Below are 12,120 nucleotides of genomic sequence, written 5' to 3'. Positions count from 1 at the left end.
AGCTTTCTACACTGCTTCAAGCATCGGCTCATTTAAAGAAAAAAAAACTATCATTTGTCCTCACACAGTAATCAAACAAGTTCCCAGCATTTGAGCTCTTTCCTGAGTGACATCAGGTCCGTTTTACCTCAGAACAAAGAGCATCAGGAGTGTGCTGCACAGACTTGCTCTATTTATTTGTGATTTACTCTACATTTAAAGTCAGTATCTAACTGGGCTGTGACTGCTGGCGACTCGTAAAAAAACCTTAAAAAAACTGTTGCTTAAATGTTTTAAGGTTTCTTTCAAAACTAGTTACAGAATTGTTGCAGGGGCATCTTCAGCTCGTCTCAACCCGCTGGAGTTGTGTTGTGACACCTGCACGAGAGCCTCCCCTGACAGAAAACACACCACAACCGTGGGATGACTGCCATGGTGGTTGCAGGTGGAGGCTGGTAAAACAAATTAACGTGCGTGGGCTGGAATATTATTTTGACAAGCAGTGCACACAAAAATAACTGTTTGTGAAACATGTGGCTGCACAGCTGGCTGGTCAATCGGTCACACAGAAAATTACATTTTCTTCTCACAATTTAGTCTCCAACTAGTCTCMAACAGCTGCAGCCCAGTGAGATACCAGCTTAAAGAATACGACACAATGAAAACCTGATGTTGGATTGTTGATTTCTTCAGAATTTCAGTTAACGATCACAGACCCCCGGGCTTCTGATAATTTTATCTTAGTTGATTGATTTTAATACCAAATACACCTACATTTATACAAGAGAAATGTTCCAGTTTATTAAATATTTTAGATCAGATTTTTGATCCTATTAGATTTTCTTAAATTGAAGCCAGAGCCTGAATAAATTCTATTGCTCCACTATATTTGAGCTGATCCCAGTCCTGATAGGAGAGACATGCCAGGTCTGAAAGTCTTCAGTTTTGTTAGGACTGACATCAAAAGGCATGTAAGTGCTTTGAAAAAGCCAGAGTTTTAAGTTGACCTAAATTAATTACAAACATATAAAAAATGTCTCCATTACAAATGTGAACAGATATCTTTGATGACTGTTGTTTAAAAACAAAACAAAACAAAAAAAACATCAGTTTTGAGCGCAGTGAATCAAAATCACTGATGAGTTGCACGTTGAGTGGTCTGAACGGTTCACCAGCACACAGAACAGACGAGCAGAGACTCCAGTGAAGTGTGGCCCGGTGCTATCTGAGCCCCCGAGGTCACCGGTGCTAGTGTTCAATTTACCGTACGGGGATGTGAAGCGAGACGCGCCTCATGTACGTCTGGCTTTCTGTCTCTTAGCCTGACGTTTAGCTTCATCCAGGGCTGCGCTGTCGGTGCCGGCCTGAGCCATGCTTCTTACTCCCTGGATGCGATTCATCAACTGTAGCAGGAGGGGGATCACCTGCAAAACAAGTCAGGGAAAAGAACGGGATTAAAGAAAAGCTGGATAAAAAAAGCTAAACCATTCATGCATTAAATTAAGGGATTAACGAATATACTACATGAGTGAAAATCTAAAACATCAAAGTTTCTAAAGACAGGACATTATTTTTTTTAGGCTAATCTGACTGGTAGCTTGTCAGTGAGGCCTTTACTTAAAAAAATGAATGTTTTGTATGTACCCTCTCATGGTTGTACACGGCTAACAGCAGGAGCAAAGTGAGGGGCAGCGCGATGTAGGAGCCCTGTGCCACATCCTGGTCGGGCACTTTACGCTGAGGGAAACACAACAATGAGAAAGACGAGGCTTTAACACAAATACAGCAAAACGTTTGAAAGAGAATGAGTTTAAAATGAATAAAAATCTCACAGCGGGGTTGAAAGTGAGGGTGACGTGCTTGTGGTAGCCGGTGGAGGAGAAGGAGACCTGGGGCAGGGTGTAATCGTACTGYGAGTGGGACAGCGTGGAGTACAGCATGAGAACGTAACTCTGGAGAACACACAGGAAGAGTCACAGTCAGCCATCACCTAATTATCAACCTACTGAAATATAACAAACATAAACTAAAGAAGAAATGCATGTCACATTTCAAGTCAGAGATTTAGATTAAGACTGTTGCATTAGGAGGGTAATTAGGTATTTTCCAGGCAATTTCACTTCTAAAACACAATCAACTGTTACCTTTAGTTGTTACGAAAATGCTGAATATAAAAAAAAAATATTTGACTTAGTATTTAAAAGTCTTAACATTAATCTCTCTAAAAACCGTCTGCTGTTTCAGATTAGGGATGTAAACATTTAATCGACTTATGATTAAATGTAGAATAATGGTTAATTAGAATAAACTTCCTTCCATTTGATTAATTGATAACGTCTGTTTAACCTTATTTCAGTGTAGTTTAGCCACCATCCAGAAGAGGGCGCCGCTGCTCTCAGCTTGGTCTAACACTACCTTGGCCCTGTTTGCATTGAGCAGAAAGCCGTCTCGATGTGTGTGGGATCATAATATTAAACATGTGTGAATCTTGTTTTATTTGCAACACAACAATAATAATAATGGATTACATCAAACTAGAAGGAAAAGTACCAAAAGCGGTACCGAACCATCCAGCTTAAGACGAGAGCAGTCAGACAAAAAACGGTAAGCTAAATGTAGCTAACGTTAGTTTCTTGTTGAGTTAAAATCGTGTAAAAAAACAAACAAAAACGTTACAATCACTACAAATGATTCACGTGAAGTTACGCTCATCTGTGTGTGGTAACCTGGCCAGTGAACAAATCAAATAAACAGTATCTCACGCAAAACCGGGCCTGAACAGAACTACAGGGAAGGCAAACAAATATGGTGATAGTGTTCAGTTGTCAGTAGCTACTCTTGTTTGAATTCTCACCCCTCCCAAGGATATTTTGTTATCTTTAGAGTTGTTTTTGAGTTAATCTTGAGCCTAAAATGTTATGATAGTTTTACATCTCTGTTCATAGTGAATTAAGTATTTTACATCCTGTATATTATATTACCGTATATTATTTTCTTTTTTTCCAACTAGCAACCTAATAGAGTAATATCCTGTTTTGTTATACTTTATAAATATGTCCAAGTTTAATAATGTGTGAGAAATCCACAATTTTCTGTTTATTCAGTCAGAGTTTATAGCAGCTGGCACAATAAATTGTTAAAATATAATAATGTACTTCTTTTTTTTTTAAATTCAGCATGTAAAACATTAGCCCTTCATGTTGTAGAAGGACCCTGGATTCAAGAGAAATGTCAGGCTTTTAAGAAAATGGCTGCTTATCAATYAATCRTTACTTGATCGATAAGATCAATCAATTTTAGATTAATTCATTAACCCATAACTCACATCCATATTTCAGAAACTCCCACTTCAGCACATTTTCAAACAATCCTTCAGTGGAGGGGTGCTCTGTGGGGTGGAAGCTTGGCTGCAGACTGTGCTCCAGGGAGGAGCTTAGTATAAATAGGCGGAGCTTTGTACGAGCATGCRTTTCCACATGGCCACAGGAGATTCAAGRGTTTGTCAAACACTCATGAATGAGTCAAAGCAACACTCTGGATATGCTTTTGATRAGTTAATGACATTATAACATGAGTTAGCTCACAACACACCCCGCCCMCTTTAAGAAATTACAAAGTTGTAGTCTTTTTCATCAAACCTTGAAAATAATTTTACCCACACTTTTGTGTGAAATTACGTCACAGTCAGAGAAAGTGTTGTAAACAACCCTCAGCTACTACCACCTCAGACATCATTGCGTTTTGAACTTCAGTCAGCTGTGGCAGCCATCTTGAATCTTGTTGACTCTAAAGATTAATCAGCTGAATGTGTGCATCCAATGTGTCGTTAAAACATCACCTGTTGGTTCACGAGATATTTTGGTTACAGACACACACACACAGAGGCAAAAACCTCCTCATAAGCCTTTGTCTTTCAGCAGCAGCCAATCCTAAAGGTTTGGTTTTGCTGAAAACAAGAGTTTCAACAGGAAAAGCTGAGGACTGGTTGATACCTCGCCATCCCGGTCCAGAGGAGGAAAGTGGAAGAAAAGGGACTGCCCCAGAGAAACACTGCTGATTGGATTGTCCAGATTGTCACTCTTGTACAGTTTCACCTGAAACAAACAGAATATAATAAACTTCATGTGCTCATATTATTATTGCCACACTTCAGTTAATAAGACTAACCGTACCGATAACGTTGGGAGATGTTCAGGAGACGTGATGATGTTTCCGCTGAGGTCGAACTGATTGATCTGCCTGAAGGCGATGATGTTGACCCCTTCAATGTCACTGCTGCCAACCTGCAGGATTAAGCCCAAAGATTAATGGAATWATACAAGCCTGGCCTGGTAAAGAAAAGAGCAAATGAAAAGTGAGAAAGCTTTTGTTGAAGTCACATGGGGTGATAATAACAGAGAATTAGGGGGAATTAGGGCATTTCCAGCCTTGCCAAACAGATTAGGTTGACTACGGTTTTCAAATGAGTAAAAAAATGAACTGAGAGGTTTGATTTTAGTTTGGGAGATTATAGCTGCTTTTGTTCTTTGTTTTAAAAAAAAGGGTCCATGTGATGAGGGCAATATAAGTCATAATCAGGGTTCTCACGGTCATTTCAGCTTTTCAATTACTGAAGTTTTTAATACACTGCTTGAACTTTTTTTAGAACCATTTACAAAAAAAAGGGTGAAATAAAAATTTAAATAAAACAGAGGTAAACAATCTGAACCCTAAAAGCTATGAGCTTTAGATGGAAATAAATACTATAGTAAAGTATAAACTGGGTGAGGAGCTGCTGCTAAAGATGATTAAAAAGCATTCTAGAAAACTACAGATAAATGTTAAAAATAAACTGAACTAAAGGCTGGTTTATAATTCAAGTTGCATGTGTTGTTCCCCCTTCTGAGTGACAAAACACTTGCGTCTCTCCTGCTGCAATCACCCGGTCAGAACTCTGCATTACAGACCTTGCGGTTCGGAGCGTGTGATTGGTCAGAACTTTGTGGGAGTGTTTGTTCATGAGGAGCAGATCTTCCCTCTGYGTGTTATTTTGTTTAAAATTATTATTTTTGTCTGAAGTCAGTTGTTAAAAGAGAAGAGCAGTTGGTTTGATCCCATATAACATGAGCATGCAGTTGATGTTTATGCCTTTTTTYCATCACATCAACAACAAAACAAAAAGTTTTTCCTCTGCGAACTCTGCACCCAACACAACACTGATTGTTGAGTGAAAAAACCCACATTATCCAGCCATCACTTATTATCATTATTGTTGTTTTCCTAYGTATATGAGCTGTGGGAGGGCAGAGGGAGGAATTATGATAATTTATGACCCGCCATATCTTCAGCCCCGTTTATACTCTGTCAGGAAAAACACATCAGACTTTTTGTCACTCAGCAGGGGGAACAAGACGCGCGACTCGAAGTATAAAACAAGCGTAAGATTTTATATATATATATTTAATATGCACATACAGTAATATCTAGCACTTATTACATAACATATATCTCAATAGCAAATGAAAATTGAAAGAAGCTCAATACTGTAGATCAATACAATCAAAACGAAAAGAAAATGGCATAATCAAAAGATGCCCATAATTAACATGATACAACAGAAACTTAAGACAAATTCCTAAAACGTTTAAATTATTATAAAACATCCAAAAATTCAGACTTCTTTTCCAGTTAGTGTTTGTCAAAGGGAACTCTTGTTTCAGGTAAAACTGAGTATCTAAATAACATCTTGTTTCACCTGTGATTTATGAATGACCCTACAGAGCTTAAAGACAGGCTGGTCTGTGCAGCCATTTCATGGAACTGTGACACAACCTTTATTTCCCTTTGTTAAAAGCCAATAACGCCTTTAGGGTGATGGGATTCTGACCTACCTCTATCGCTCTGTGTTGAGGCAAAGCCCGCTCGATGTGATCGTTGCCTTCAGTTCGAAGCCGAATCAGATATTTGCAATCGGGCTGCAAGCAAACACAACATGCACCATGTTTTGTAAATAAAACGGAATAAAACAGAAGAACAGGTGTAAGAACTAAGATCACAGTCTGATTCAGTTTAATATGCCAGCTGTGTTTAAACCCCTCTGAGTCTCAGTGTCTTACCAGCAGACCCCTGAGTCTGAAGCGGCCCTCCTCGTCGGTGACGGTGTCCTCGCTGAAGAGGCTACATTCTCCCTGACCCACGGCCTCCACAGCCACGTCCCTCTCTGCGTCTCCGCTCAGCGACTGCACCGCTCCGTAGCAGCTGAGCGCAACAGAGGAAAAACCACAACGTTTTCAGGAACACCTGGTCTGTAATTGTTCCATTCAGTGAGCAGAGGGACGTCTGTACCTGTACGCAGTCTTAATGCCCGTGATGTTGATGTTCAGGTTCTGACCCTCCTCCACTGTGATCATTTGAGACGCAGGCTCGAASCGGAACTCCTTCATCATCGGTTTGAAGTAGTACTGACCGGGACTCTAATGGAGAAAAAAATCGTCACTGTTTCAAATGTGAAGCAGAGTACAGAAAGTGTTTCTGGGCTGCTTTCTTACCAGGTTGTTGAAGGTGAGAACACCGGTGTCCTGCGTCAAAAGATTAGAGCGAAAATGTCCCCCGCTCAGAGACAGGAGGACGCCTGATAGGGGCTGCCCATCCTCTGATTTGATCTGCAGCAAAGGAAGGATATTTTTATGTTTTAGTGGAACTAAACTGTGAGACCGTGGATGGAATCAGGCTGGCAGGCCAAGCTAGTGTCACTAATGTTTTATTTCAGTAAAGGATGTACACGTGAAGGATAAACAAGGGCAGAAAAATACGTGGAACAGACTTCAAAGCAGTTTCTCCCGTAGGCTGATGGGGAGGCTAATACTAATCTGTGTAAGGTTTTCATGGTCACAGGAGGTGACTGGGCAGCCTTTTAACGAAGGCGGCACAAAGGCCCACAGCCCACGGCAAAACAAAGCTTCAACCAGCCATGAGTGATCTTTTCTTTTAATTACACTTTTCAAAAACATTCAGAATAAAACGTGAGCTTTTCATCAGGTTTCATGTTCACTTTAAAGTGTCTGTGGCGGCAATTTTTTTGTAATAAACATGAACGCATTTTTGGAAAGATAACATTGATAAAATATTGCAAAACAAATTTCACGTCGCTGAGCTGAATAGTTGTTGAGATATTTGCGTGTGAAGAAACAGGAAGTGATGTCGAAGGGGAATGTCTGCATGTAAACTGAGCGTTGTTACAAAAGCACAACAACACAGGCTGTAGAGAAGAATCTGATTTTTCTTAGATTATTTTGAGTTCCTATCAAACACAGATGATGAAGAGTTAAACTTTAAATAATATTGTTTTAATAAACAAAGACCAGAGAGTTTATTTCATTTAAGAGTTCCTCTTTGATGTCACTTCCTGTTTCACTTTGGCTGAGCCAAATCCAAAAGAAAATAGGTGTAAATGTGTAAAATCTTGCCAATATATGCCAATTTTCTTAAGAATAAAGATGTTTTCTTTGACTTTTTGTATTTGAAAGATAGGCATGTCACAGGCTCTTTAAACCATCAGAGGAGATGAAAACTGAGTGCACAGAACAGAAGAGGCTAATTAGTGAAATGTAATGTTGACATGAGGACGACGCCCACACGTACCATAAAGGTGACGCCGGCCAGAGCGAATGCCTTGAAGTCTCCCGGGGTTCCCTCCACCGGACTCAGGACGAAGCCCTCCTTGCTGGCACTGATGTCGTAGAGCCGGTCGCTGTGGAGCGGACCCACGCTGAGACGCAGGAGGACAAAGAAAATGAGACAAAAACACGCAGACATTTTCTTTTTTCTGAACATTTTTTGAGATCGGTTAACGCTCAGAGCGTAAACCGGAGCTCAGTTTTAGCTACTTGCACCAAACTTTAGCTCAGCATTGGTAAAACTGGCTGTTAAAGGCATTCATGTTAGCTAGGATTGCTTTGCTGTAGTAGAGTCACCTAGAATCAGGCCGACTCCGCGAGTTAATCAGTTTTAAATGTCAACCCAGTGATTACTTTCTGAAAGTTTCATTAAAATCTCTTCAGTGATTCATGAGGCACTTTGCTAACAGTACAAACGCACAAACACACACTCATACACAAACACACACGGGCAGGCGATAATTACCAGGTTCATTTAAAAGGATAGTTTAGATCTTTGAAGTGGGTAAAGCGGTGAAATTATGAACAAATAATATCTTATCCGTTGCAGATGGTTAGAAATAATCTCTAAGTGCAYTGCTGCCATCCTAAAAAACTCCAAACCCAAAAATCTTATGGAGGTTTATGTTTTATAAACTTTTACACTGCACTCAGGTTTACGTCATATGATTCCTCTGGAATWATATTAAAATATGGAACTGTTTAGCTAGCTGCTAACCTGCAATTTGTACTTGTAAAATTTAATAGGAATATAAAAGTTTATAAAATAGTAATAGTATTAAACTAATTTGTGACATCATACAGACGTATTTTTAAGTCTTGGGATCAAATGTAACCATTTTACTATAAAGTGTTAGAGAATCAACACGTCTCTATTTAGTTTTAATGTTTATTTCTATAAATTYAAAGTTTAATGTGACATAACATCCAGGGCGGGACTCGGACTCTGGGTTAAGGCTTTTTGGTTATGTGTGGTTCGCCCCACTCCGCTGAGTCTCCGGGGTCAGGGTGGAAATTTCAGGAAGTGGACCAGATCTGAGTTATGAGTGTTCACTTTGGAAGTCTGTAAATAAACATTAAGTCTGAGAATTGACTCGATCTCCTGCACATAAACAGATCTCTCATTTGAACCACTTTATCAGCCCTGCTTTGATTAGCTCTTAGCTCATCAGTCTGAGCAGAATTCAAGTTGTTCCTAAGTTATGCACAACAGGTAAGATGTTCATTCTTAACGATCTTTCCACTGAATCCCATTTCATAATATGTGAACCATCGCTTTAAGGAATAAAATCTGTGATCAAGATTAATCAATTTCCCACTAAACCCATTACATACCATTTGGTGAATAAATCACAACAGGCAGATAAATTTGTATATAAAAAGGTAAAAACAAACTGGGTTGTCCTTCATGTTCTGACAAACAGAAAGTTACCAACAAACTTTTGCATCATAATTCTGACCAGATGCTTCTGATCGATGTGAATTTTTGGATTTTCTTACATTTTAATTAAATGCATTAGATTTTTGGCACAAACACAGCTTTTAGTATAGTCTGCAGAGCTGCAGTTAGGGCTTGACTGGTCATGACCGATTCACTTGAAAAAAGGTATTTCAAGGAAATTCAAGGATGAGTAAATCCTTCATAAAGTGTGCGTTTTTATTTCCTCTCTCTTGTGGGATTTTGATCAGATGTTCCATCAGTCCTTCTGCCCCAGAAACAGAAAAGCTCCAAGAAATCATTCAGAAATCATGTTCGTGTTTATGATGACACTAAGTGAACAGATTAGTGTTAATAGTTTTATGTCCTGCTATTCAGAGACGGCAAGGAGTCATTTTTGTAACAGATTTCCAGGTACGCCATCGTCCGCAGAGATAATTACATCCAGCATCTGAGGACAACAATTACATCGAGTCGACTCTTCAACACAACACTTCTGTGAGACCTCCGGTTTCACAGCAGAACCTGAAGGCATCGTTGTCCAAAGTCTGAGACATCGTCCGTGTCGTTTACGTGCTTCCCTATTTTTCAGTCTGGGTTTTCGTACCTGTAGGCTCCCATCTCATTAGTGGCCACAGTAAYGAGCGGTGCAGCAGCTCCTCTTTCTGTGATGGAGATTTCCACACCTTGGAGCACTGGAGACACCTTGCCCTCTAAGAAGAGACCTGCGCGCCCGATAATGTCGACGAGCCGGCCTGGACACGAGTCTGTCAAAAAGTGGAGGGGGAGGGGGTGTATCTGGGTCTGAATGGTCTATACTTTCTAATTTTTTTCTTCTTCTTCCCAGCAGCAGACAGTACAAAAAAAAAACATTCATATGCGTAAGGCAGCAGTGAAAAGCTTGGACCCTTATATTTCAGTGTGAGACGGCTCCTACCTCCTGTGATAGTTGCCTCTACCTCCGGTGGGTAAAAGAGCAGCTCCTTAGAGGAAGGAGTGACTGTGATCTTCTCGCCAGCTCTGGAAAGTCACACAGGAATTATTAACTCTCCTCATGAAAACAAGGTAAACTAGAAGAGTTAGCTTTCAACTCAAAGTCAGAGACTTTAGACTGTAGACCTGACTACAGCTGGTTGAAAGACAAAAACATGACTAACAAACCATTTATAAAGATCCCCAGCAACCCACAGCTTTTATAAGCTAYATATTATAGATGGACTGTCCCCAACTTCTGTCATTGTTGGGAATGGAAGTCAGCAGGACTTATGGGTGCTGCCGTGTTGTATTTTTGGAAACAGACTGTTTGAAATGTTCTCTCACTCTATTGAGGTCATTTTATAGAAAACTACAGAGGGGATAAAGGACAGTCAGCTGTGTTTTATATTACAAACACTACTGGAATGCAGTGTACTTCATATTATACAAAGTGTGTTCACAGTCAGGTATCGCAGAAATAAATGTTTCTCGATCCCCACAGCTCAGATGAGAAGACAATAGGGGTGTAAGGATACATAAAACTCCAACACTGAAATCAATGGAGCTGATACAAGAGTTGGTACGTGCATCAGTGTCGAGCGGACAGTCGCATGACAATATTGTAAAAATAGCCTGAGTGAAGGCCCCCATTAGCCTGATGTTTCAGCTCAGTTGTGCAGAAAAAAAAAATTCCTGCACGATATTTAGCAGAAGCCAGCAACGTGTCCATTTTTTCCATCTATCAGTTGAATGTTGTGGATCTTACCTGGCCCAGTAGGAGAACTCGTAGTGGAAGGGGCCTGTGAGTTCATCTGCCTTCTCCTGGACAGGAGGACTGTCGTCCTTGGTGCCTCGCCCCTCTTCGGCTGCGCGCCGCTCTCGCTCCTGGCGTCGCAGCTGGATCTCCTGCAGCTGCTGTTCCTGCCTCTGCTCCTCCAGGCTGCGCAGCGGGCCCAGCACCAGCGCTGGCTCGCTCTCAATGGATGATCTAAACGGTAAAAAAAAAAAAAAAAACTTAAATACTGACAAATATGTGCAGAAATATTGAGCACACTTATTACTTGATTGTGACGGTGACGTCAAGTATCTTGTCCGTGGTGATGAGTCCTGTCATGTGGTGTCGCACCGCAGTGAGGGTCAGGATGCTGGGGGCCGAGCTGGAGAACACAAAACAAACAAATCATCAGAATCCTCTAAGTGTTTTAACCCAGAAACAATCGGCATCTCATTACTTACGTATCGTAGGTGTAGAAGTCCTGCTCGAACTGATGGCAGGAGCGAGGGGTGACTTTGTAAACACCTGGACAAGCCGGTTTGATTTGATTAATTACTTTGTTCCAGTTTTATATTTAGCTAAGTCTGACACGGACCTTTTGGCTCGAAACACCGGACGTTAAGTTTACATGAGGGAAAAGCTGCTACGCTCTGATATTTTCTCAATATGCTAATTAATGCTGTGTTTAGAGGTCGGGAGGAGGAGGCTCACCGGGCTTGGAGAGGCAGAAGCGATTGACCCCTTTGGAGAGATTGTACACGCCCACGTTCTCCGGTTTGCTGCCATCCTGAAAGAACTCCTGCGCAATAAAAACCAAAAAAGAAAAAAAAACAAGGTGAAAATATTCAGAAATCTGTCTGAATGCAAGAAGCGGTAATGTTAGTTTAGCATTTGCAAAATATTTCAATAAGATTTGTAGAAACTGAACTTTTAGAGCAGGGGTGGGCAATCCTGGTCCTGGAGGGCCGCAGCCCTGCATGTTTTACTTGCTTCTCTGCTCCAACACACCTGATTTGAATGAATGGATGATTATCAGGCTTCTTGCAGTATGGAGGACCGAAACCGACATAATTAGAAATAAAAGCAGAATTATATAAATGAACTACTAAATAAATACATTTGAAATGCACCAATTTAAATAACAAAGGATAACTTTATCTCATGTTTTTTGGTTTGAAATGACTTTAATATTTATTTTTCCAGGTTAGTACAAATTAGTCTATATATTTTAACACATAATTTAAATTTGAATGTTTTTTTAAATACATATTTTTTTGTTTTTCCTTTTACTTCTACAT

General features: G+C 40.3%; 1 protein-coding gene across 1 annotated transcript in view; it reads right to left on the bottom strand.

The window, feature by feature from the left end:
• Nucleotides 1-1,056: 1,056 nt before the first annotated feature.
• LOC106518757 (nodal modulator 1-like) overlaps nt 1,057-12,120 on the bottom strand; it is a gene marked incomplete at its 5' end in the record, with an annotated part of 30,042 nt that continues 18,978 nt past the window's right edge. Inside the window, 16 exon segments of the mRNA XM_014010155.1 lie at nt 1,057-1,403; nt 1,624-1,716; nt 1,812-1,931; nt 3,972-4,073; nt 4,152-4,262; nt 5,850-5,933; nt 6,075-6,216; nt 6,304-6,431; nt 6,507-6,620; nt 7,600-7,726; nt 9,680-9,839; nt 10,010-10,092; nt 10,814-11,035; nt 11,109-11,204; nt 11,284-11,347; nt 11,534-11,621. Coding sequence (XP_013865609.1) covers nt 1,272-1,403; nt 1,624-1,716; nt 1,812-1,931; nt 3,972-4,073; nt 4,152-4,262; nt 5,850-5,933; nt 6,075-6,216; nt 6,304-6,431; nt 6,507-6,620; nt 7,600-7,726; nt 9,680-9,839; nt 10,010-10,092; nt 10,814-11,035; nt 11,109-11,204; nt 11,284-11,347; nt 11,534-11,621 — 1,866 coding nt within the window.

The sequence above is a fragment of the Austrofundulus limnaeus genome, unplaced genomic scaffold (genome assembly GCF_001266775.1).
Source record: "Austrofundulus limnaeus strain Quisiro unplaced genomic scaffold, Austrofundulus_limnaeus-1.0 Scaffold66, whole genome shotgun sequence".
Lineage (NCBI taxonomy): Eukaryota > Metazoa > Chordata > Actinopteri > Cyprinodontiformes > Rivulidae > Austrofundulus > Austrofundulus limnaeus.
This window is presented reverse-complemented; position numbering and strand designations above follow the sequence as displayed.